The 26,734-nt window shown below is 40.6% G+C and overlaps 2 protein-coding genes across 4 annotated transcripts in view; one reads left to right on the forward strand and one right to left on the reverse strand.

Moving 5' to 3' along the window:
• LOC138633651 (replication protein A 70 kDa DNA-binding subunit-like) overlaps positions 1-12,355 on the reverse strand; it is a 37,557-nt gene extending 25,202 nt beyond the window's left edge. The window contains exons 1-10 of one of the 3 annotated variants that reach the window (XM_069720035.1): positions 12,222-12,355; positions 11,653-11,700; positions 11,397-11,475; positions 11,027-11,135; positions 10,802-10,893; positions 10,607-10,711; positions 5,380-5,659; positions 3,454-3,556; positions 3,252-3,320; positions 831-1,023 (exon numbers count right to left, since the gene is read on the reverse strand). In XM_069720035.1, the coding sequence (XP_069576136.1) occupies positions 831-1,023; positions 3,252-3,320; positions 3,454-3,556; positions 5,380-5,659; positions 10,607-10,711; positions 10,802-10,893; positions 11,027-11,135; positions 11,397-11,475; positions 11,653-11,700; positions 12,222-12,254 (1,111 nt within the window). In that variant the 5' untranslated portion in view covers positions 12,255-12,355. Of the gene's footprint in view, positions 1-830; positions 1,024-3,251; positions 3,321-3,453; positions 3,557-5,379; positions 5,663-10,600; positions 10,712-10,801; positions 10,894-11,026; positions 11,136-11,396; positions 11,476-11,652; positions 11,701-12,221 lie in introns of all 3 variants that reach the window. The other 2 variants (XM_069720026.1, XM_069720018.1) reach the window with 2 other exon arrangements.
• Positions 12,356-12,999: 644 nt separating this feature from the next.
• On the forward strand, positions 13,000-19,509 carry smyd4 (SET and MYND domain containing 4). Its single transcript, XM_069720047.1, has 10 exons — positions 13,000-13,208; positions 13,539-13,683; positions 13,965-14,054; positions 14,904-15,942; positions 16,747-16,989; positions 17,666-17,865; positions 18,007-18,154; positions 18,255-18,365; positions 18,885-19,008; positions 19,246-19,509. Exons 1-10 carry the CDS (start codon positions 13,036-13,038, stop codon positions 19,367-19,369), a joined length of 2,397 nt encoding a protein of 798 aa, XP_069576148.1. The 5' UTR covers positions 13,000-13,035; the 3' UTR covers positions 19,370-19,509.
• The last annotated feature ends 7,225 nt before the right edge of the window (positions 19,510-26,734 follow it).

A 26,734-nucleotide genomic window follows, 5' to 3' on the forward strand; every position in this document is an offset into this window, starting at 1 on the left:
TAATGGTCAGATGTACAAACACATTTGTTCTGAAGTGACATGTAGGAGCAATTTAAAAGGAATTTGTGGCATTAACACATTTTCTTGTACTTTTGTTTAAAAAAACTAAAAACACAGATTTTCTGTGATATTATAATGCCTTCCTCGACGAGAATATGGAGTTTAAAAAGGATTCTTTTCTACAAGTTTGTCATGTTAAGAGATTTCGGTAAATCCGACTTGGAATAAAAGGAAATGTCACAGAAGAAAGCAAGAGATGTTTCTGATTAAAAAAAATAAATAAATAAAACTGAAAATGTACTTGCATGAGGCCCAGTGTGTGTCTCAGTAATATGTACTGACAGTTCTCTTCTTCACACAGATGTCAGCATGCATCTCTTCCTCACCTTAATGGACTCGTGCGCCACACGCTGGCCCGCTTTTGGTTTTTACTTCAGATTCAGATAAAGCAGACATACCCGAACCAAAGTACCACAAAGCTGCTGAATCCCACTTAATTTTCTATCTTTGACAACTTGTTTCAGTGGTTGTTCACAAAGTTTGTAGAGGCAGTGAGTCACATCATTTTCAGAGCAGTCACCAAACATTTCTGATTGGTTTGACACCTACCTGTCTGGCTTATTTTATTATCAACATTTCTGAGTTTTGACTGCTAAAACTGAGCTCATCATTTTTGGTTTGGGTTTGTGAGGCTACAAAATACAAGCAGCAACATCTCCTGCCTTTCCCCTTTTTGCCAGCTGCCCTTCTCACTGCAGCGCTGCCTGCTCTTTCATTGTTAAATTGTTCTTTTATCGGTTAAAATCTCATTGATGAGCTTTGTCTCTTACCAATGATGGCGTCTTTGTCTCGGTTTTCCAGCTCTGCGATGGGTACAAAGTCGCAGTGCGCTGTGGGGATGCTCTCACTGTCATTACATGGCACAATGCTTGAGTGAGTGTTGAGGGTGATCTCGTAGTCGTTCTTCAGCGTGGTGTACTGTTTGTTGGCAACCTTCAGTGTAGCTTTGGAGATGTAGTACACCTACAGAGAACGGAAGGCATTACAAAATTAGATCTCATCAAACGAAGTTATTCCCTGTGAATTTGAGGCTGCAATGATTGAATCCCTTATTGATCCCGCAAAGGGCATTATTATTACAATACAGTTTATGTTCAACCAAAACCTATTCATAAAAATAGACAAAGCTTCAAATCCAAGTAAGATGTCATATCAGCCTCATCACTTCTCTAATTCACCAGAAAATAAGAAGCAGCTGAGAGCGAGTCTGCTAAACAGCATAATTTAAACTCAATCTACGAGGCACACTTTTCCATTTACTCCCCCAGTCTCCGATATCCCCCCTCTCTCTCTCCACCTCTGAGTTTGTCTCTGAATCTTTCCTTTCCTTCCTTCCTCTGTCTCCGATTTACCCCACAGAGATAGGAGCATGAAATTAATGTGATAAGCATTCTGGCTGCAGAGATCCAGTCACAGCCACTCACTGTTCTGTCAATACTCAGATCACGAAGGGAGGACGGATTCATTCCTTTATCTATCTTCAGAGGGCAGAGGGCACAAATTGGATCTGCGCCCGTGTTGGGTGTCACTGCCAGTGGCTGATACCTGAGCCGGTGTGACTAGCAAAATGATGGCCAGGGTTAATTGAGTTATTAAGCTCTGAGGGCCGGACTAAGTTGAGGAAGAGCTTTAACATGTGTTGTACCTGTCTGTAATTGCACAGGTATACAGGGATGTATAAAGGATGCGAAAGGCATTATCTGGATGTTCAGACTGAGCACAACCCATTTCAGCACAAACACACATTAATAAGTTACGAGTTTCATTTGAGGACAGAACTTACTCACTGTCCCCTCTAACATTAATATGGAATTTTTAAACATAAATTGGACACCTCTAAGGATATCGGATTTCAGTGCATCCTCAGTGCTTCTTGGCTGCATCCGCAGTTGTACTTAGAGCTGCCACTTGTGGCCTCATCACCCAAGACACATTCTAATGCCAGGTGTGCCAGCATTTCTTCCAATCTGAACTACAGACACAGTAAGTAAATATGAACCTTCAGTAGTCTAAATAAAGTGGATATCTTCCAAAGGTATAGTCTTTCAGCTGAAAATTCTTACAATAGTTACATTCCTGGGACACAACACTGACAAAACTTCATGCAATTACCACAAGACACTGACTTAATTAGACAAACTCTTACCGCTGAATCCTCTTATTAGCTTTCTTTAAACAAATTTGTGTGCACACAGTAAAGACTGCAGGTACTGTCAACCCCATTTCTTATGGTGTAGTATCGCTATGAAAGGATAGCTTGGGGGAGGAATCCAACCAATAACTCTATTAACGGCATATGAGAATTGTAGAAAGGACTGATAATAATCTAAAGCTATTCTTTTATAATACATACTTTCCTCAGGTTAATAATCTTAAATTACTTCAGCCCTGGAGCCTGAAATGTCAGGAGAGAAACTGTATAGATGCATCCTCAATTATGAAATTATGAACACAGACAGCAAGACCAGCAGTTATTTCTGATACCATTAGGATAACCAGAAACTTAAAAAAAACAACAACAACAACAACAACAACAGCAAAACAATATAAAAATGGTCCATTTTAAGTGTTTTCTTAAAGCACAGTCAGTTATATATTCCCAGCCCCCCAAATACTACATTTTTCACAAATTGTCACAGTATTTCAGTAAAAAATAACTTCATAAATCTCTTCCACAAAATCCTCTAATACTTTGCCTCTGGCTCATTCAATGGCCACAAGTCCTGCAGGCATGGGAGGATTTAGCAGAAGGATTATATTAGGCACTATCTTACCAATGATACACTTGTTTGAGGTTGATGTGCATACAAACTAGGTACCCGAGACTAAAGCGTACTTTGCAAGTAGTTTGTGACGGTACTGGGGAAGGTTTCTACTGTTCTGTCTTCATATTCTTTACCTTCCTTTTTAATGTCTTAACACGTCATGTTTTAATGCTATAGTCTTTAAATATTGTCTTTTTTTTGTCAAAATGGGTCTTCAGTCAGCTTCTTCGAAGAAATGGTATGTCAATGACAACATTTGGAAGCTCCTTTTAAAAAGAACACAACTACAGACATTTCTTGGCACAGTTCAGTTATCCTGGGCAATGGGCAACACATGCAAAAGTTCTCAATTTTGTCTAAAATTTCCAAGAAGCTCTTATCACTTGAAGAAGTGTGGCTGGACATGGATGAGTGGGATCTGCTCACCTTGCCTTGCTCCACTAGAGAGAAAAACTTGTCCACTTCATTGTTGAAGGCTGTGATCTTGATCTCTCCCTATTGACCAGCACATTTCAATTTAACAACATTTCATTGCAGGGATAGAGCAAGAAAAAAAAAAAACAGTCATGTGTGACATGTGCTGACATGTAGCAGAAAGATATTCAGGCCTCTCTACTCCTCTACTCACACTCTCATCCACTATCTCAAAGGAGAAGAGCTTGCCGCTTCCTCTGGAGTTACTCCAGGTACGGATACTGGCCTTGTTGGTCACTCTGGCTCTGATAGTCCACCTCGGGATATAAAAAGAAATGTGTGATTTTGGTTGAAAAACATCCAAATTGACCCCAAGATTTCTGAAAACTAACATGCTGATAACGAAAACATACCCAAATTCTAACTGACTGACATCTAAGGTTTACAAATACATCAATTAACTTTTCACCATGTTTTCATTTATTTCTATCAACAGATTTCCTTTATGTAAATACATACACAACATTTAATACACATCTCTTGTTAAAAAAATATCTCACAAAAGTTTTGTAAAGTTAACTAAAGGAGTCGCCATCTAAAGGTCAGTACAAACAGTGAGGGATTCTGCAGAGACACTTTAAAAAGCTTCCTTCTTTGTTAATGAGCATCCCAACTCAGCTCACATAAGTCACCAATGTGAAACACAACCGCACAAAAGAACAATTCCCAAGGAAATTGGATGAGTGTCTTTTCAGTCTTTTTAAAGTTCCATGAAAGAAGACACGGCAACATCCAGCAACTTTCTTTTCAAAGAGCGAACTAGGTGTTGTACATCTGCCAGCTCCAGGATGCATTTAAAATGTGCTTTTTGTTCTGTTTTTAACAACAGCCAGCCAAGCTCGACACTTTGTGCAGCAGTGAGCTTTTTGACTGCATTGATAATAGTGCAGTGGAGGATATTCATACCATAACTTTGCCTGCAATTAAATCCCCTATCATGAGAGCAGCTGTTGGCCCAGAGTGAACTCCATTGCCTGCTCAGTATGGATAAGACTGTTACACCAACATTTATGGCAGTCAAAAGGCAATTAGATTCTGCTCTAGATGCTTTTACTTAATACTGGCAGAATGTGATGGAGAAGCCATGCAAATGGCCATAAAAGACCACATGCAGATTCAATGCATTCCTATATGATGTACTGTGTCACACACGGATGCACACCTTCACTTTTCATTTCACCCAAACATTTGTAGAGGAGCCACAGCTGCTGAAGTCATCTGTTTTACTCACCGTAGGTACTCCTCAACTTCAAAGTTGGAACAGTCATCAGTTTATTTCAACACCTACAGGCACAGTTATCTTTACAGCTTGCAGTTTCAATAAAGACTACGTTATCAGAGCCCAAACATGAAGTGAGTTGACAAGTTACCTTTCTTCCAATCTGGACATGTATAACTTGTTATTCTGTGCTTTTGTCTTTTGGAAGCCAACTTTAAAAAGGTCAGAGACGGAGACTTAAGCCTAATGAAACAATAAGAAATGAGAGGGGAAAAACAGCAGCAATGTGGAGGTGAAGAAATTGTATGAGGGAAGAAAGGGTGGGAGAAACCAAGGTTGGCCAAATCCCCACCGGGCCAAATAACAGAATCAAAACCTCAGCAGCAGACCATAAAGACCCAGCAGTACCTGCCGTAAAAGTGTCCGTTGCTGAGACAAGATGAATCCATTTCATTTCATTTCCATGCAAATGGGGCTGACTAACATGCACACACTCAAATCCACAGAGCCTCACGCTGTCATATATATATATATTTAAAAAAAGAATGCCCGCATGCATGCACCAACACATACGCACAAGCATTTACAAAAGATGACCCAAAGTGCTACCCGGAAATTGAAGGAAACAGGCAATCAGAGTCAGAGCATGAGAGAAAATGGTTTAGCCGATGAATAAGCAGTAGAGGAAAACATCCAAGTGAAATCAGAAATCGTATAGTCGAGAGAGGGTTTGTAAATAAGGATGACATATGTTTAAGTCAGGTTCAGGGCTTTAGAACAATCCACTGCAGAATTTAGGTTACAGATAACATGCATGTATATGGAAGTGGGCACATTCAGATCCCCCACACTTAAACTTACTTGCTTTGGTAGGGGTTGAGGTTTGCAATAGGCATTATATTTGTTGAAGAAGGACTGGAGGCCTTCATGGGTGAAGCCTTCATGGGTGAAGTCTTCATGGGTGAGGCCTTCATGGGTGAGGCCTTCATGGGTGAGGCCTTCATGGGTGAGGCTTTCATGGGTGAGGCTTTCATGGGTGAGGCTTTCATGGGTGAGACTTTCATGGGTGAAGCCTTCATGGGTGAGGTCTTCATGGGTGAAGCCTTTCCCATAAAACCTCTTCCACAGGGAGCAGAAAGGACTGCTGGGAGACAAAGTGTGAAAATCAAAGGAGTGCTCCAGATTAACAAAAAGGTAATCTGATAGTGCAGAAAGACTTGAAAATGTATTGAATGTTTGACATAGATTGGCAACAGCTTTGGTAAGTGATTTACTAAAGACTTTTATCAAGTAAAAATGCCAAACATTTGATGGTTCCATCTCTTTAAATGTGAGGATTTGCTGATTTTCTTCATTTTATTTTATTGTATGTTGATCATGTCTGAGGTTTGGACTGTTTATTGAGCAAAACAAGCATTGGGAAGATGTTGCTTTAGAGTCTGGGACATTGTTAAGGACATTTTTAAGACAAAAATAACAACAAAAAAACTGATTAATGGGTAACAATAATATTGAGTAGCAGCCCTATCAGCACACCATTTATGTTAGTGTGTATATTAGTACAACAATATAATTTTCTGTGAAAACTGGTCAGAGTACTAAATACTAGTTTTCCTTTAAATGAATGCCTGGATCAATTATGTTTATTCTATGGCAAAAGTATCAATTTATTTTTTCCCCATTGACTGTACAGAACTTCAACACATTTTTTTAAATACTTATTATTTCAAACATGTCAGCTAATACAGTCTCAAACATCCGGGCAAAATATTTAAACCGTTATAAAACATTAGTGGAAGCACTATTATCTGATCATTTGAGCAGCTGCCAACAAGTTAACTGCCTGAGAAAGTTGAACTCTCCCCACAGATCTCTGCACAGAGTTACTCAATTCTCTGTTAACATCAGTTTGTGCCAATTTTTAAAACTGTTTTTCTTCTTTGGATAACAATCAGTTATTAATTTCATAATTAACTGTACTTATGCTTATCAGTCATAGGAGAGAGACTAATTAGAGTTAGTTATCAGAATTTCTGTCTTGTGGCCAAGACACCAAACATATTAGTCTCTATTACATTCATGCAGCATGACCATTTTTAATGAGTCAAAGTACAATCAAGCTAGAACAGTGTAGATGTATAGCAACATGAAGGAATGACAAAGCCTAATGATTATATTTAACTCATGTAATATGTCTCCGAGTTCCCTGAAAGGTACTCTTTAAATAAAATGGATTATTATTCATAGTATTATTACATATAAATCATACTGTGTAATAATTAACAGAAAATAAATGTGATGTATTTCAAACACTAAATGCTAAATTAGTTTGAAAATATCAGATAAAGTTTGATGTGTAATCACTCAAGCTGAAAGTAATTCATTAACAAAGTATGCTGTCTTTTGTGGAATCGGATTTCTGTCTTGGTTATGAGTGTACTTAACTCGGGCTATATTTAAATGTCTCGCATACCATTAAATCAGCACAACTACAAAAAAAAAAGTTAAGAAAAAGTTTCCTTTATTTCTAAAGCAATTGTGCAGCTTTTCTCTTCTTTTTTACAAATGAACTTGAACAGTTTGTACCAGCCTACAGACTCATAAGGTGCTATCTCACCTCCCACAATAAAATAGAATCAGCTCCATTGGTGATACTCAGGCTAAATAGTTTGCCGTCATCAAAATAGTCTTTATGTAATGCCTTGTTTTGGCATGAATGATCTGCCATATTGAGCAACAGCATTTAGGGGGAAGAACTGTCAGGAATAAAACGATTCAATTCCACAGAGACGACTACCCTGATTTAAGCTCCTGTTCTGAAGCACAACAAATACACACCTCCATGATACTCTGCTTTGTGTGTGTGTGTGTGTGTGTGTGTGTGTGTGTGTGTGTGTGTGTGTGTGTGTGTGTGTGTGTGTGTGTGTGTGTGTGTGTGTGTGTGTGTGCCATAAGCAAACTCCTCAGGGAAATCACAGATTGAACAGCTATTTTCAGGAGAGGGGTAATTAACATCAATATTCATACACACGCAACCGGATGGAGAGTTGGAGAGTTGGAAAGACAGAGCTGGTGGTGAAAGAAGAGATGCAGAGATGATAGATGGCGGTGGCGGTGAGCATGAGGGAGGTGGACAGAAGAACAGAGGAAACAGAGGGGCACAGAGCTTTATCCAGGATCCTCATTTTTTGTCATTAAGATCAGTGCAGGCTCCTAATATGTATGCCCATAATGTATTCAGCAGCTCCTGTTGTTGAAGAGTGGTCAGTGACGAGGGCAATGAAGGACGAGGGAGAGAGGGAAATGTATAGACAAGAAAGCAGTCATTAAAAGAGAAAAGCGAGTAAGAAGGAGAGTGTGTAAGAGTGTGTTTATGAGAAAGAGGGAAGAGTAGTAAGGACAAAGAAAACCTGCAGAGATCGGTTAGTGATGAATAATTAATATATTTTTTCAAGCACACTTCAGCAAGTGCACATTTCTTTTAGGAATTTTAATATCATCTACAAAGCAGTTTGAAGGTAGTATATTTCAAGTGATCGCTGCTGATGAATACCTGAATGGAAACACTGTGACTACTGCGTCATGAACACTGACTTTACACCTACTGAAAGATTTGATTTTTTTTTTTAAAGACATTTCGGGAATATCAATATTGTGGCTCAAAAATCACTGTTTGTTTGAATTGAGAGAGCACAAGGTTGCATATGACTGACAGAGCTTTAAAGGCATGTTTGATCAATGCTAAACGCTCTAAATATTTGAAATAATTTTCGTCAAAATCCTCACAATGGAAAGTCTTTGTGACCACATCCTTGCCCTCCGAGGATGTCAGACATCAGGTTTCTCTACAGAGCAGAATGCAGTGCAGTAGTTTTCCTCCCGTCCGCGTCCAACTCCTGATTTTAAAACTGATTTAAGCTTTGCAAGGATGCTCCTGTCCTTAAACACACCTTTGTGTATATTGTATTAGTGTTTCGAGGCTCATTCAGGAATAAATTTTGTCAGCTGCACAGTTGCAGTTGCTATATAGTCTATAACATCCAGCCGGAGCCTGAATAGGACAAACCCAATGCGACTGCAGCCTTTCACAATCAAACCGGAGTAATTTGTCTGTTCTATTCTTTTATTCATTGGTGGTATTTGTATCATGCTCTGATGTAGTAATAAATCTAGAACTAGTACTGGAGCAGCTGTCATTAGGTATCAGAGGGTTTTTTTCAAACTCAAATTAACCATTTCTACATTTTATGAAACAGTTGAAATGCCGTGCGTCAAAAGTAGTGGCCGCCTGAGTGAGTAAGGGTGTCCCATTTGGTAAATACAGCTCCTGCATCTTTGCGTCTATTCCTTGCGCCTAAACTCTATCTGGCACAATCCCTGCTGGGAGGAGCAAAGGTACAAGAAAGAGATGTAAGTTAAGTAAGCAATGAGCCAGGTTAGCCAAATGGAAGCAACCCAGGGACTCAGTGTGTTGTTTGAGGACTGTGAAAGCTTCACAGAGGGTTGAACCCAGAATCCTGGAATAAACCGACGGCCTCCCAAGTCATTTCGTTGCCAGCAGCTCATTGGAAGCCCTTCATTTGTGGCATTAAGCAATCTTGTTAAAACACACAAATTTATCGACTTACTAAAAATGCAATTTGCAAAAAAACATTAGAACGTAATCAAGCACTTAGCCACATTCGGTAGGAGAAAACACTTTGAGTCTTTATGCATAAGGCTTGTTTTTGGCTGCAAAGAGGACTGCAGGGCCATTTCATCAACAGAACAACAGCAGCAGGTTTTCTTTATCTGGTGGGATCTCTGAGGTAACGTGGATCAAAAGATGTAAAGCATGTTAGCGTTTGATGGAACTACTTAATGCACAGCCTCATCTTTGCTGAGTCAAATTAGTTGACTTTCTCTCTCTCCCTCCGTCTGTGCGTCGCTACAAGGGGAGTACACAACACAATATTCATAAAGCCATGAACTGGAGGAGCCATCAACCCACACAAGCTCCCTCCGTCACAACACGCACAAACAGACACACACCTACACATGCACACAACACACAATATACCAAGCACTCATTATCCACCCACATACCTACATCCTCCTCTGAGGATGACTATTGGGTATGTTTCTGCCACATAACAAAATCAATGTCAGCGCTGAGAGCAGTTGGTGGTATAAAACAAGCGAGTGAAACAAAGACTAAGCTAATAAAAGAAGATCCAATAAAATACAGGCTACTTTGGGCTTGATGCATGGCACCAGCCACTGTAGTAGGAAACCAACCATCATTTGGGGGTCCTATTCTGTTAGAAAAATCTGGTTGGTGATAAAACTGAGGAAGGGGTGAGTTATGGACTCCCGCAGTGGCCAGTGGGCAACAAGACAGTTTCCGGCTCTGATAGCTGAGCCATAAATGTGATTAAAGTGCTCAATGTGATATAAAAAAAAAAGGCACCCGAGGTGAAGGAACTGCAGTCTTCCATTCATTTTGCATTTCCCCTGGCTACCTTCAACTGGTTGAAAAACCACAGAGTGCCTAATGATCCCGCTCCATCTAGTTCTTAACCCACGTTCATACAACACTCTTTGAACACTAAAGTGCAATAAAAATCAAAGGGATAAAAACTAAGATTTACATTTTGGTCTTTGGTGCTGTTTAAAGTGTGGTAAGGTAAGTGAGATTGAAAATTAACAACAAAGTCTCTGATGGTGCCAAATTGTAGCTGCTGCAACAACAGTATTAGGGAGGAAAAAACAGTGAGAAGACTGCAAAACACTTGTCAGCACTCTTCACTCAAAGGGTACAGGGCTCCCTCTGTTGGTAACATGAGGGTTTGTAAAAACATTCAAATTATTTTTGAAATAAGTTACATTACATTACATTAACCCATGAACATTACATTACAAATAAGTGGGCCGAAACTCACAGAAAACTAACCATCTACTGAAATATTGTCTTATTTTCATTTCAATTTTCTATTTTAACAAACACAACTGAACTCTGAGAAGCAGGGCAAAATTTGTTCAGCACTTATTTGAAGAGACTCTTTCGAGAAGCATGACATGATGTATAAAGTCTTCACATAACACTCACTGCTGTTGTTGTTGTTCCCATAGGAAGATCCTGGTGCTGCGGCAGATGGAGAGGATGCTGGCTCAGAGGTGCTTGATGACATCTTTTGTGGCGATAACTTCTTACCTGCAAGTTGAACAAACACCATCAGGGACCTGCTGAGGCTGTTTATTCCTCTTTATGTCTTCATTCAAGCACACTTTAAAAGAACCATACCCTCCGTATTATATGGAGTGGGATTCCCAATCTGTCCTCCAGTTTCCTCTTCAGATTGCAATATCTCCATGTCCATCACAACCACCACATGCCTGGAACAAGCAAAAGTAAAAAAAAAAAAAAAAAAAAAAAAAAAAAAAATAGGGCCAAATGGGTTCACATGCAGTTAACAAATAGAGGGTAGGGTGATGAGGGAAGAGAGAGGAACAAAGGAGATACACATACCTGCCATCTGCCAATGTGTTGGTGAGGGTTCTCTTCAAAAGACACACGCAGTTTGGTACCAGGAGGTTCTCTTCTGGGAGATTGTTCAACTGGGTGGCCAGCAGGAAAGCTGCATACATAAATACATTTAGTCTTATCTACTGTATCCCTGCCACTTGATTATCTTCTAAGCTGCAAAATCTTTTTGAGCACTACTGTTACACAATGTAATGTGTGATAAATAAAATAACTTATATCACCCCTTTGACTTTAATAGTCTGATTTGTCCGTTTGCCACCGACACACAGAACAAGCCCCGAGTACGGTATCAGTACTTTTGCAAACCGCCTTAAAAACGTGAACATTTTTTGGCTACTTAAAAGATACTCACAAGTCAAAGAGTGCTGACCGTCACTCATCATAAGCCGAAACCTGGTTGGCCCTGAGGCATTACTGATCTTACGGATGTTCTGACAAACACAGAGGGAAAGAAGGAAGGACATGATTTCAAATGTGGATCAGTGTTGTCCAAAGCCCAAGTTGCAGCCTAAAATATTTTTTTGTTTCGTCACAACCAACACATATTGAGATTATTATCATGGACAGAAAGATTGATTGGACAAGTGGGTTCACGCAGATGCACTTACCAGCAGCTGCAGGACGGGATTGCTCACCGGTGAGCCTTTGAACAGGGCCTAGACAACAATAACAACACATGGGACTTGTTAGTACCTGCTGCCTGGCCTCATCCTGTCTCATCACATTACCATGCTGCTAATACAAAGTAACGGTGAAACATCAAGCGGATATTAACGAAGTGACGTGAATTAACTTTGTACCGCCCCTGAAGGTAAACTTTATTAGATCAGACTGCTGTTGTTTCTCTGGATGCAAACTATTTTGAGTTTCAGTGGCCGAACAGTTAGAATTTACTCTAACCTCATAATGCATTGTTCTCTATCCGTAATGAACGAAGTCTGTATATTTTTCATTACCACAGAAAAGTACTATATATGTTTGTTTGTTTTTTTCCCCCAAACAAGAACACAGGTTTGACCATTTCCTCCGTTAAAGCCTCTGTTGATACAGCTGACTATAAATATCGTTAGCACACAGTGCTAGCAGCTTCCAGAAAGGTAGCACTACACCGCTAAATATCAAGCCCGACACGTCGAGTAAAAACAGGAGAAACACTAATTCAGTCATCTGCGCTTACTTCAATCGCCCCCCGTGTGAGTGCTGCACTCATTTCCTCCGTAAAGTTTATTGTAAAAGACTGCAGACTTTAGCTTTTCTCGTTCGAAGCTCAAGGCAATGGGGTAGAAGTTATCGCGGGAGTAGCCAGGCGAACGATACTTCCGCAGTGATCGCGAGAAGCTGCGCCCAACACAAGATGACCTGAAACGGATATGGCACGTGTATACCTTCAAAATAAAGTAATACATTTCACCGGGTTAGCGAGGGGAAGACAAAAGTTAAAAAAAAAAAAATGAAGTGCATTTACCAGATTCGAATTTTGAGGAACTTTACTTGGGAACTTTTCACACTACTTTGCACAATACCAGTGCACTTTAGAGGGAAGTATAGTAGTACTTATAACTCTGTATCTATTTCATTGATGTAGCTACCAGTTAGTGAGTTTGTAAAATGTGATTGATATGATAATACAAAGACACCTGATACTAAAAGCCAAATGTGAAAAGTATAAGGTTAAACATTCAGGATTGGTTATTGATAACTAGAATACAGTCACAGAAATGTGTACAATAGCAAACATTGTACCGATAAGATCATTTCACTTTTTCACAACTTTGGGAAACACCCTCGTTTTAATCGTTGTAATAAAAGGAGAATACTTTGATTAACACTTTACTTTGGAGATGCTTGATTTTCCTTGAACAGCAATGTGTTTCGAGGTTGTGGATTATATTTTGAAATCTGTTCCCGGAAACGCTCTTTTAATCCGCGGTACACTGTCAGTGGTGTTGTGACCACTTGAGCTGGTGTGAAACTGTCCTCCGGCGCTTTGGATGTGTACGGAGAGCCATGCGGTTTCATTGTCGGTCATAATGGATCAACCGTGCGTCCGGTGGCAAGATCACGTTGCACAGAAATGGCTCGGACTGGACCCCGAGCTGAAGGAAACATTTACATCCCTGCATGAAATAGATGATGTTTTTAAATGCGCTTTGAGTCTGACAACGTGAGTAGCTAACTACTGCAGTACCAGTGGATTCCGAGCATGCAGGACATCTGATATATCTGACACCACAGTTTTATTCGTTAACGAACCGGAAGTATTGTGGCCAAGCATCTATTAAAAACGAACTATGTTAATCAATCACGGATGGGGTTCATTCTTTTGCAGCAGACTAGGCCACATCAAGCAGTTGTGTTTTTTTTCGAGTCCAAAGTGAATACATTAGTTTGTCAACAAATCTGAAGTTCCTGCCGGGGAACCTTTTGAAGAAGGCTCTGCTTTAGTTGTTGATCACAGACAAGTATTATTTAATGGCTTGTATGTGTTTTCCAGCCATGATGATCTGGACTACGTGGAGTCAGTCTGTGCAGCATACTCAGTACAGAAGGACGGAGAGCGAGCTGCCAAATGGAGAGAGAGGGGTAACTCCAGCTTCAAGACTAGAAACTACACTGCAGCTGCTCTGAATTATTCACAGGTGAAGTGAAAATAATATTGCACTGTTAGAGACTCTTCACATCCTAATGTAGTATGTAGTATTTCTGAAGCAATACAAAAGGTAGAAAAATGGAAGTTGCGCATGGCTGATATAAGCTCACATTCAGATATACAGCAAGCATAAACCACTTATAATTTAAGAGCCACGGGGGTAAAAATGCACGTGGGATTACACAGTCGTACACCTTAAACATGGCATGCCTTCCACTGCTACTTAATATGCATCAAACATCCAGCTTCTCTTGTCTCCCGTCATGACAGGGCATCTGTTTTGCTCCCCAAAGTTCGGAGCAGCTGTCTCTGGGCTATGCCAACCGCTCCGCTGCGCTCTACCATCTGCAGCACTACCAGGTGAGATGGCACCGTCTTCAGCAGAGCCCATCATTGAAACCTGTTTTAACCAGCTCTGCTCAGTTATTGAGTGAAAATGGGCCTATAGCTGTTCAACAGATGGTGTCATTATTGTGCGATCGATCTGAACTGCACGAATCCTGCAGGGAAACGAGCTTAACAAGTTCACACAATTAGATGACGATTTGCAAGCAGGGAGAGGTCATTTTTATGATAATGTCTCAGGATTTTTAACTTTTTACATCAATTCTCCACTATAAAACCATGGTAATATGATTGGAGGACATTTACCTCTCACTTTAGTCTGTCTGCAGACGTGCGCCCAAGAAGCAGCTTCACCCAGAGGACATCTGTGTCCCTCCTATTTAGCTCATTTCCACCTCAGGAACTTTTCTAGAACCCAATGAAATATTCCTTTTAGCTATGAAAGACTTCCGTCATGGCTCATTTAATTGAAGCCTATTGTTCCCATGATTGGCTAATCGACTCAACCTTGTTTCGCCTATTAACCTCATCGACTCTAAAGCGAGTTAGACACATTGTAGGTTTTTTTATGTGCTGTTTCTGCAATTTGTGGAAAGCGCAATGAGTTGATTATAAATCTGAAATGTGCAGGATGATTCCTCATCCAGTGGCCTTTGAAGCCATTAAACAACCCTGTTGTGAAGCTCCTTCCACTGCTTGTGCTGCAATGTTCACTCCTCACTTGTCTCTTAGGTGAGAATCTTCTGGTTTAGGTTAAGAGCAGCCCAAACGCAGACTTTATAAGTTAGTAAAGATCAATCATCTTGATGTTTCTCTCACAATCTTTTATAGTGGCTCAAGCTCCAGTTTTTCTGTTTTCCTCAGGAATGCCTTGATGACATCGACAAGGCTTTGAAGAATGGCTATCCCTCTCATCTCTTACACAAACTACAGCACCGTCGTACACTGTGCCTCGACCACATCTTTGTACGTGAAAAGACCAGCGAGGAATATCACAATCCTGTATCAAAGAGTCCGAAAGGTCCAGATAAAGTAAAAGCACCTTCTGTTGGGCCTCTCACATTTGGGATTTGTCCCCGAGCTGTTGTAGGCTCCATCTTGGAGAAAGGTCGACACCTGGTGGCTGTCGAGAGAATAGCAGCTGGCGAGGTGATCCTTACCGACCGGCCGTACAGCTGTGTCCTCATACCAGGGATGCAGGAGGTGACAGGGAAGGGAGGAAGGAAGGACACAGGGAGAGAAGTGTTGTTTGGAACGGAGCAGCGGCGCTGTCACCGGTGTTTGACTGAAACGCTCTGTCCTGTGCCGTGTGCCGGGTGTAGTTACAGCCGATACTGTTCAACAGGCTGTCAGCGGGAAGCCTGGGAGGAGCATCACCGCTGGGAGTGTCCACTGGGAGCAGATCTGATGGCGATGGGTGTGCTGTCACAGCTCGCTCTGAGGGTAACGCTAAAGGCGGGGTTAAAAAACATCCAAATGGCAAGGGAGCCAATCAGAGACAAGCACACAAAGTCAGAGCAAAGCTGTCTTAATAGTGACTTCAGTGATTCCAGTCCAAGTCATTTAGAACCACCCGATCCTTCTACTTCATACCACGGTGACTCCTATATGAGCGTGTTTCACTTACTCCACCACATAAATCGCCACAGTCCCAGTCTGCGTTTCCTGTGTGCAGTTACCATAGCAACACTCTACCTGAAACTCAGCAAGGCAGCACCTCCACCTGTTTCTCAGAACCTTAGTGGAGCCTCAGCAGCATCCAGCCAATCAGCAGACGGACCAAACGAGGAGGGAGGTGATGCAGAGGTGAGCTCCGAGCTGTGGATGCTGGGAAGCGCAGTTCTGCGGCACATGCTGCAGCTGAGGTGCAACGCCCAGGCCATCACCACGCTGCAAGATACAGGTATCTGACATATTTCACACATGTTATTAGTGTGTCTCAACATGAAAGAGGCTTCTTCCCTCCTTTAATCTCGAGTGTTGCATCACTGCAGCATTTCAGTGAATCAGAGGGAAAAACACACAACTAAAGATGATTTCCCAGGCAGACAACTATTATTATTATTTTTTTGCTCCAGGTGTGACAGCACAACAAAGATTTGCTTTGGTATGATGTTGCAAAGTTGTAATCATTTTCTTTTAGCTCCGTCATGTGACCATAGTTATACAATCATATGTTTGTAAAACTAGGACAATAAAGTTAAAAGAGGAAGTCAACCTTTCTGTAATTGAGGCTCGCAACTAAATATTATTTCTATTTCTGTTATTGTACAGACAGTATTTTATTCATTCATTAATTGTTTAGTCCTATTACAGTAATGTCAGAACAAAAGGAAATAGGGCTGGAAAAAATGGCCCCCCTCAAATTCTCAGAGCCCAAACTGACATATTCAAGCTGTTTGTTGTGTCGAAGAGTCAAAAATTCACAGGTCTTCAGTTTATTATCATAGAAGAAAAAAACTAAAACTTTGAGAAGACTTTGGTTGGACTTTAATTCAATTTAAGGGTATGTAGGGTATTTTTTGCCTAAAAGGACTTTTACCCATTTGTCTAAAGGGTGACAATTTGAGCTCTACTGTAATTTTAACCATGTTTATACTGTGGTAAAGTCCACTATAGAAGAGGTTCATTTTTAATAATTGTATTCTGCTGTAAACTAGTTTGAGTCACACAATAACTTTTACTTGCTGGATTTTGCATCTCACAGGAGCAGCAAACTCACCAGTGCAGTCCAGCGTGGAGATCCGCATTGCTACAGCCATATTCCCGACTCTTAGTCTTCTCAATCACTCTTGCTGTCCCAACACCAGCCTGGTGTTCAGCACCGGAACCAGTGTGGATCCCTGCGCTTCGGATCTGTCTGCAGACTTCAGTGAGGCCCGTGGAGTCACTGTGACGGTCAGAGCAGCCAAAGCTATCACCTCTGGACAAGAGATCCTGCACTGCTATGGTAAGAGATAAGATGGTCACGTGAACATTTGTTTGGATCAGAATTAATCTGTTTTCAGAACAATTGGTGCAAGAGAAAACTATCACCACCCACATGCAGGCTGCAAAACAGAACTTTAAATGTACAAAAGAACAGCAGACTAAATGTTAACATTATTCAACCATACAAGCGTGACTTCTTTTATTATTTTCATAGTAAAGTCCACTATACAAGCATGACTTCTTTTATTCTTTTCATAGTGAAGTCCACTATAGAAGAGGTTCATTTTTAATAATTGTATTCTGCTGTAAACTAGTTTGAGTCACACAATAACTTTTACTTGCTAGATTTTGCATGGATTTCATGATTCATGAAATGTCTAAATATAACTGAGACTAGATATCTGAATTTTTTTTTTAAACAACTTAAAACAGCTTGAATGTTATCACAGCAAAGTTAAACCTTTTTATGAACTATTTGCAAGATCTTATTTAGTATTTTTTTGTATTTGCACTGTTGATTTAAAGAATATTGCCCAGATATTTTTTTCAAAGAACAAATAGTTATCCTTCAAATATGATTAAGATTATGCAGAATAAGATCACTCTGCTGAGATTGTGTCATTGTTTACAATTTGCAGTGTGGTTGTACATAAAACGTATGCTGCTGTCACCCATCATTTGCATCTTTCCTTCAGGTCCTCATAGCAGGAGGATGTTGACCCAAGAACGCCAGCATCTGCTGCATGAACAGTACTATTTCCTGTGTCAGTGTGAGGCCTGCTGCCTGCAGCAGCAGGAAGAGGAGGTTGAGGAGGGCAGACAGCAGTGGCCGGGTGCCGTCGGCCGTCCACAGGAGTCTGGACTCCTGTGCTGCAAGTGCAAAGGATCTCTCAAAGTATGTGATCATGAGAGTTGTTTTTTACAATTATTCATGATTAATTCTACTATTTATTTGCAAAGTGCTCCCTTGAGATTAATCTTACTTATATTGATGTTTCCATGCTAATAGTTTGAGACATTTTGTATGATTTTCCAGAAAAGCAGTGAGAACAGTGAAGCAGGATTTGTATGTCCACTGTCATCCTGCGGTCATCGCATGTCTTCGTCTGAAGTGAGCCGCAGGCTGCAGGAAATCAGGGTCGATCTGGAGAAGGCGGCGGAACTTCTGGAGAGAGAAAGGCCAGGTGCTTATGAAAATCTACATTCAAATGCTGGTATAATACACAAATATAGTCATGTATCACTGCCATCTCTTTGCTATTTTTCTGCTCTACCCTCCTTCAGGTGAGGCTCTGCGACTGCTGAAAAGGACTCAGTCTGGACTGATCCTTGCAGAGAAACACCCGCTACAGGGGGAGCTGGCTGATGCCATGGCCAGAGCATATGCTACAATGGGTGAGAATCATAGTGCTTTAGTATTCATAAGAGCTGTATGATTAACACTGTGTAATGTGGTGAGCACATTCATTTTGGTACATTTCTCTTCACAGAGTTAAATGGGGTGTTTGTGCTCTGTTCGGTTTATCTATTAGCAGATAAATCATCATCTATCTTTCATAAAAACAAAGTCAATGTTTTAACAGTAAACAGTAAAAATGCTGCTCAGAGGTGAACATGCATTTCTACCAAACAATATGGAGGATTTTGTATCTCCATATTTGTGCAATAAAAGCTATTTTTCAGTTATAAAAATTGTTTAATGGACAAAAGGAATTTGTAGCAGAAAACACTGACTAGTAACAAATATAACATTATTGCCTGAACGAAATTATTTGAGCTGGACATGATAATTTTGCATAATTGCTATCGATCATCTGTGTAAAAATAGTTTGATAAAACGAACAGAAATGTAATTTAGGAGTGAGGATTTAACAGTCTTTTTACTGGTTTCTTTCTTTTCTGCTCTTCCTGTAGGTGACTGGAACAATGCAGCATCCCACCTGGAGCAAAGTGCTGTAGCTATCTGCTGCCAGTATGGGGAAGACAGCATTGAACTGGGTCAACAACTCTTCAAATTAGCTCAGATACAATTCAACGGGTAAGTTGTACAGACAGTAAGGGACATTTTCAGGTTGTGCTATTCATCAGTGTCAGATCTTAAATGTGTCGTTATAACGCAGCTGTGAGAGTAATTACCTAAACTTAGGACGCTGCTTTTAATGAGATAAAGAACCACACCTGCATCAAAAACTTTACAATCTCATAACTTCCACCATTTTACTGACACCATGAGTAGAAATAGCGGCTCTGTGTCTTTTTCCCCTCCTTCCCCCAGTGGTGCCAGAGGCCCGGCCCTCTCTGTCATCGCCAAGGTCAGACGACTCCTCTGCCTTCACCGTGGTCCTCACTGCCATGAATTAGAGGAGCTAAAGGCCATGGAGGACTGTCTCCGAGGGTAGTCTTCAATAAACACAAGAGAGAATATTTTTTAAGTGGAATTAAGGTTTTGTATTCAGTGAAATTCTTTCAAAGATGTGACATTTTCTGGCTGTGGGTCCTGCATGTTTTGTATATATTAATAAACTGTTATTTTACTGTCTGTAAGTGCTGCAAAGTATATACGTGTGCTGTTTTAGAAGTGATGTGAGTCTACACAGCTACCAAATGGTCACAGGTATGGATGCAGTTCATTGTGGCTCTGACCTCTTGGTGTCAGAATGTATCCATCAATAATTTCAATTTCATGCTTCAGTGGTGGTCTTGCGGTGTGAGGCAACTCTTCCACCATGTAATTTGAGGTAACATTTACTTCTCTACACAGGTAAATGTTTGTTTCTCGGGATTGTGGACTTTTCAATTTTTCCGCAACAAAAAAAAACATGTACACATTAGCAAGTTAATCAGTCTATAAAATTACAAATACCCTCAGCTACTGCAGGCACATATAGATAGCCCTCTGACCTTTAGATGGCAGCAGTTATCCACTGACTAATTCAATTTCATGCTTGAATGGCTGGAAAGCAGGATCAAGCTTTTGACTCTTGAACCTACAGTATATGTCTTCCCAGACCTTCAACTTAAAGGTATTTTAAAAGTCTGTTCTATTACAGCATTAGAGGTTTCCTTCTCTCTCAAATTTCAATCAGTTAGTTACCTTGTGTGTGCGTCCTGAGAATGGATTAGTGCAAAGATTAGTGTGCTACTCAAACAGTGAAAAAATACAGGGTCAGATCATTGCAAACACTGCTGGAAAGGTTCATTGGTTTTTAGTGGGGAGGGAAATCTCATGATGGGCAAAGATAATAAAAATCTTGATCACAGCTGGAGGTCCTGCGGCATATGCCAGTTAAACATCACCAGTAACTGGAAGGCAGCCAATCCGACAGACGTGGACATGTGCCTACAAGTCAAGGTCAAAACGAAAACCTCAGAGGCAGCTGGTGAAAGCAGCTGAGGAGCAGTTTAACGGAGACCTCGAATGACTCCACGGGGCAGATTTCTGTTGATTATTGAGGTGACAAGGCGGCTGTCCCAGGTGTGAACAGAGTAAAACCAGGCGTTAACTGCTCAACTCCAAGTCAAAAGAGTAGAATATGACATGGTCACTGGGACTAAAGTGGGACGTTACGGTGAAAACTCCTGAGAAAACAGATTAGGGCTGCAAATGTGCAACTTTTTTTTTTTTTTTTTTTTTATCATCGATTGATCTGCTGATTAGTCAAAAATTCCCAACACAGTATCCCATAATGAAAATGTCCATCATAATATAATGGACCCCCACGTAGCATGAAAAAGTATATATTTGACCAGCTGACCTAAATATTGAATTTAATACAATGTCAGACCAAAAAAGCAGCAGACCCTTATATTTGGGATTGTGCAACCATGAAATACAATATTTAGCAACTGAATGTATCACTGAAACGCCAGCTCAGCAGCCAACGTTTGACAATACATACTTAATAATCCATATAATATAAAATGCAACTATATCCTTCAATAGAAAGTCAGTGCTGCAAACAGAAGCCTGTATCTTCAAAATTAATTTTCTAAGACAACAGATTACTTTACTTTGTGTTATGAATAATATTTTGCCATTGATCAGGAGTCTGAACTGTCTGGCCTGACTGTATGTTAAACCACTTGTTAAAAGTAAAACCACATGTTCATTTATACGTTTGTTTTTCCAAACAAATCTACACAAACCCGACAAAACATACTTCAGAATGCCGTCTCATACAGACTAAGAAACTTGTGCTTTCTGTAACAAGAAACATTTTCAGGTAGCATCAATCAGAGAACTGGTGGATTGAATCATACTAATGTACAGTCTGTAGTCACTCAACCAAAAATGTATTTGTCATTTTCAAATAAAACTGTCATGGTAGTTTCCCCCCACAATGTCTCACAGAAAACCCTGAAAACTTAACTTTTTGAAATTTGCGCTCTTATGAGCAACTGTGTATTAACGTAAAGTGAACATGACGTATTAGATCATGTTTTCTTGTAGCTGGAGAGTCACTGATTGCAGCTTAAAGTGTACAAATGTAGATGCAGAGATAACATAGCTCAAACAGAGAAAAAACAATACAGTAAACAGCATATGTACGCTAAAGCTCCAACATACATCTAGTGACAACAGAGTTGTCATAGTAATCCTAGAGATGATATAGATACAGTATTTTAATGTTAAAATCCAGAAAAAAAAGGCCACATTTCTTATCTTAGCTCAGGTTGCCACTGTTTTAATGTGTTTACATTCTCCATGTCTCTGGCAATTTCTGCAGAGCTCTGCTTGTTCTATGTCTTCTGAGTTATTTTTGTTTGTTTGTTTGCTTCTTCCTGTATTTGTGCGCTAAGCCATGTGTGCCTCTATAGCAGTCAGGAGCTAAGGAAGAAATGTGAGCTCATCTTCAAAAGGAATTACACGAGCTAACCAAATATTGTGAGGTTGGGACGGAAAAGGGAGGCTGACAAAGAGAAACACAACCGGCATAAATAAGTCTGCAGACATCCCCTTGCTGCTGAAGTATCAGATCACAGATTCCTTATTTGACTGTCCGGCGCCAAATGAGGCCATTTCCACTGGCTGTAATCTCGGGCTCATCAGATGTCTTGCTATACATAATGCAATCAAAAATGACCAGACCTCAAACAAAAAGCTGCCGCCTGTGTATTTTGTAACAAGGCCTGCGTCAATATCTGTAACACAGACCGACAGAGTTTCTACAAGCTGAGCCGGCCTGACTCAACTAGTCTCCTGTAAGCTCCTGCTCGTTAACCTTGTAACCACCCCTGCATGAATTATACACACAGCTGTAACCATAACAATGACCTCTGACTTCCAGTCTAAAGGTGTCACTTGAAAAGTAAAGTGAAAGAAAAGACCAACATGCTGACTGTGTGTTGAAAACATATCACCTGCTGCTTTTTCCCAACAGGCCAACTCTTTGACACACTTATAGCCTGAATGGCATTTGCATTTTAAGCTCATTTTATACACATTTTCTATTGCATCTCTCCTAAATGTGCAAAAAGTATGATCGCAAGCAAAACTATCATAACAGCGACCTGAAACGAATATCCCTGCAAAAAAGCCACGAGGGCCCCGTGTGGGTTTAGTGTGGGCACTGCGGGCAGTGGCAGTCCACACATTTTCCCCATTTGGGACCACAGTGGGTTTTCTGTGGGCGCCTACGCTGACCACCCCCATGGGCTGTTTGCAGTTCAGCCCTTAGAGGACCCACAGCCATTGGGATGAGACTGGCACATACGGGAACTGCGGGATTGTTTTCCTCAGAAAGTGGTGTGGTCGTGAGAGCTCACCCTGGATGACGAAATGCCAGTCCGATCTATAGCTTGGGGCCCACATGTAACCAGCATTTTACAACAAATGTGGGTCCCATCTGGGCCCCAAGCTTTGGGGCTCTAGTGAGCAACCTACACCTGTTTGCAACGTCAAGTTTTGTTAGACAGCGAACATCAGTAGATATCTTTGTAATACAAGAGACTCTTTGACTAAACATCAACAGCGCTACTTCACACTCTGGATAATTACAGTCTTAAATACCGCACCTTTAAACCAAAGGGAATCTTTTTAAATGGTCAAAAAAGTTTTTAATATTTCAATTTGTCCAATACTTTTTTTTTTATTGAATTATTTACCTGCACAACTAATGATGTTCCCATTGGCCTCAACTCTACTTTGTCTTTGGTGCTAGCTAACCCAAGCTGAGATAACCTCTGATGGCATCACAAAGGTTATATTCAGAGACTTCAAAAAGGTCCTTCAGATCTCAGCAACTGTTGTAGTTTAAATGTTGTTATTTTAGTTTTGCAAGCATTTGTCCTAAAGACAAAGAAGTCAAACTGAGAAACACAGTCCAAAAGTTAGAAACTTAAACCAGACGTAAGCAAAGCACTCAAGTTGAAACAGTTCAGCTTTAAGCTGTTTGGCATTTAAATGCTGCTTTAACAATACTGAGCGTCTGTTATTACTGTTCGGTTTGTGATCATAATATCTTTGGATTTTGCTGCTTACACAGGAACAATCCCATCAACTTCCATTTCACCACTCATTCTCAGTTTAAAGTCTACCATGCTGACCCCTTTGGAGGGTCTCATGTTCACCTTTATCGGTCAGAATATGCCCTCTCCCAGCCTTCCTCCCTTCCTGATAGCTATATGAGCCCATCACTCCTCATTCTGAGAGCTCTATCCCCCTCAAACTCTCCAGTGTCTCCATTTGCTTTTAAGTGGATCATTTCGTTTAGTCAGTCTCCTCGATGCTCTGTCTTTCAGCCCCTCTCTCCGTAGCAGAGGAAATCTGATACATGATGCAGACGATGGAGATGTGGCTGTGCTCATGTAAAAATAAAATCCCCATCGCTCTCTCACATAGGCAATGTTATTACCAGCTATTATATAAATGGCTGGTGGTAAATCATAGTCTGAATCATGACTGAATTTTAAGTACAATGATGATGACGATGATGATGTACTTAAAACAGCTCTCAGTTTCTGCTGGAGCAAAAATAGAAACATTCATTGGTTAGTATTTCAGCATCCAACTCATTGTTAGAAACAGAGTTAGGAATGAGTATCACCATCTCTGTATTTGAGGGCTGTTGAGAGAGGGGCTAAATTTGGCACTTGTGCACTGGTGGACGAGGTGAGGGTGAGCTTGGCCGGCAGACCCGCCGGCAATCACTCTCCGAAACAGCCTGTTCACTTTGCTGGAGCACGGTCTCCTATGAGTAAGCAGCTCGAAACATACAAGGTTGAGGTTTTATTGGCACGTCAATCTGCAGGTGGTGTGACTCTGGGGATGGCAGTATTTGTCTGTCAGTCATCCACTTTGGTCCTGCTTTAGCATCAGCATTGTTAGCACTGTTATTGTGAGTGTGAAAGGATCTTAGCTCAAAACACAACAGCCCAGTCTCACAGAGCTGCCCGCATGGCTAAAGGCTCTTGTTTGAGAAGAATGATTTTGCCGTCCAGGTGGTTCTTGTCACCTAAATCCTCAATTTAATTAAGTTATATATTTAAATGAGTGGAGTATTTACTTACATCATTTTGGTTTCACTGTCATCACATCACCTTAATGAGAGGAGCTGTTGTTGATAAACTCTACAGAGCAACGCTTTCTTCCATCCCCTGACTGCTGTCTGCTCTCTAGTTATGATGTTCCCAGACATAACAGCTGAATATTGCTGACATTACTCATCCAACTCCAGGGAACAATAACCCAGGTGACATACTTCGAACCTCCAAAAAGCAAATAAAAAATATTGAGGAGAGTGTCGCCCTTGGGGAAATTTATTTATTTACTTAGTTTATATTCTGTGGTGTCAGCGTACCCCTCTGCTGCCCTGGGGTCCCAAATATATTAACTGAAAAATAAAGGGCCATCAACTCTTTTTTTCCTTTATTTAATAACTGCCATAAAAATGTATTTATCTGACAAACCAATACTAATGTGACAAGAAGGTAATGTTTACTTCATTTTTTGTGTGTCTTTGATAAAAGACAGTGTCGAGATCTGAGCTTCCAAAACTTTCTCACATAAAACTCTAGATCTATCTTGTCGTCGGGGTAAAAGCTAAGAATAGGTCCCCCTCTCTCTCTACTTTCCAGATAAAAATAATGACCTTTCCTTTTTAATTTGCTCCACTATAATAAATGTACGATAATCTGCTCCTCCTCCTTGTCCATCAGCTCCTTTTCTCTTGCAAATGTCCCACTCTGTTCTCGGCTGTAATGGCATGGGTATTTTCAGCACTGTGGATGGATGATGAAGCCATTTACCTCAATGACTGCTCCTTGCTTCTCGTTCATCAGTTTCCCCTCCCTGTAATGTAATATGATCCTTTATTGCTCTTCACAGGGAAATTTCCTTTTCACTTTCTGCCTTCACCCGAAGAGCACGGGATCAGCTGCAGAGAAGGCTGGGTGTCGTGTTCAAGAACACTTAATTCAAGGAGGAATGAAGGGTCATAACTGGTCTCCTTACTAGAATTATTTTCATAAAGCCACATGTCAACAACACAAAAGACACACAGGTATGATCGCTTGAGTTGGTGACTGTTTTTACCTACCACAATTCTAATATATCCTTACTGCAGTAATAATTTGGACAAGTATAGCACGGACTTAATAGTATCAGTGGTGCAAGAAGCACTCCGATCCATTACATAAATATCAATTCAACAGCATACACCATTACACCAGGCAACATAAACTCAAAGTATCAAATTGAGAGAATTATGATAGAATATGGCCTTGAAAGATTGTTCACAGTGATGCAACAGTGTGTGAGCAGCCGGTCGAGGTGCTTTCAACTGCTTTATATACAATTAGTTCAATGCAGTGGTTTCCAACCTTGGAGGGAAGTCGACCTCCAACTGGTCACAAGAAAAATCCGTGTTGTGAGACGATGAAGGAAAAGAATAAAAGAACGATTTTAGCCATACATTTTTTTTTTTTTACTCATTCTTGGAACTTCTAATCTTTTCTTTGTTTTTTTATTATTCAAAATCAAACCACAGCTATCTAATAAATCCGTAAACAAGTGCAGTACCACCTTTGCAGTGGAGTACAAGTATTAAATTGGAGAAAATAGAAATACTCCAACAAGATACCTGAAAAAATGGACTTTATCTATTTCCCACTACTTTTTGCTGGCTACTCAATTTTGATAACTATCGTCTTTCACCACACCGTTCAGGAGATTTCACATCACACGTGTCAGCAGCTACATAAACAGTAATTATTGAATACATGAGAGACGGGAGCGCTGGATGCTGCACGTCCGTCCCACAGTGCCCCGCTGCTCTGACTGCAGAACTGAACCGCAGCAGTTCATCCTGACTGGGTAAGATTGATGAGCGGTCTAGTGGCAGATGGATGGACGGAACTACAAATCGTATTGCCGCCCAGAATAAATAGCGTCTCTTACTTTGCCCCTTCAGGAAAGCGTGATGACAGGAGTCGATTTATTGAGAGATGTTGAGGGAGCGACGCCAGGCTGGCAAGGTCACAATCAACATTAAAAGTGTATAAAAAACGATTTTGTTCAAAAACTTTGTTTGTCCTTCTCATTCATTTATCATACTTTATTTGGATAAGCCAGTGTTAAGGTAACCCACGCTTTAATACATAGCCACTTGATTATCTGATAACCGCTACAAACTCTGGAAAAACAAACTCTTAACTTTAACTAAACCCAAATCCAAACTCTGACCCTGACCCCATGTAAATCCTGACCCCAGTCTTAAACTTAAAGTAGACATCAAATACCTCTTGGACTCTTATCACACTATTGT

This window comes from Brachyistius frenatus, unplaced genomic scaffold (assembly GCF_029030835.1).
Source record: "Brachyistius frenatus isolate BFR_SWC_R1_liver_20210118 unplaced genomic scaffold, ASM2903083v1 Contig_5, whole genome shotgun sequence".
NCBI lineage: Eukaryota > Metazoa > Chordata > Actinopteri > Embiotocidae > Brachyistius > Brachyistius frenatus.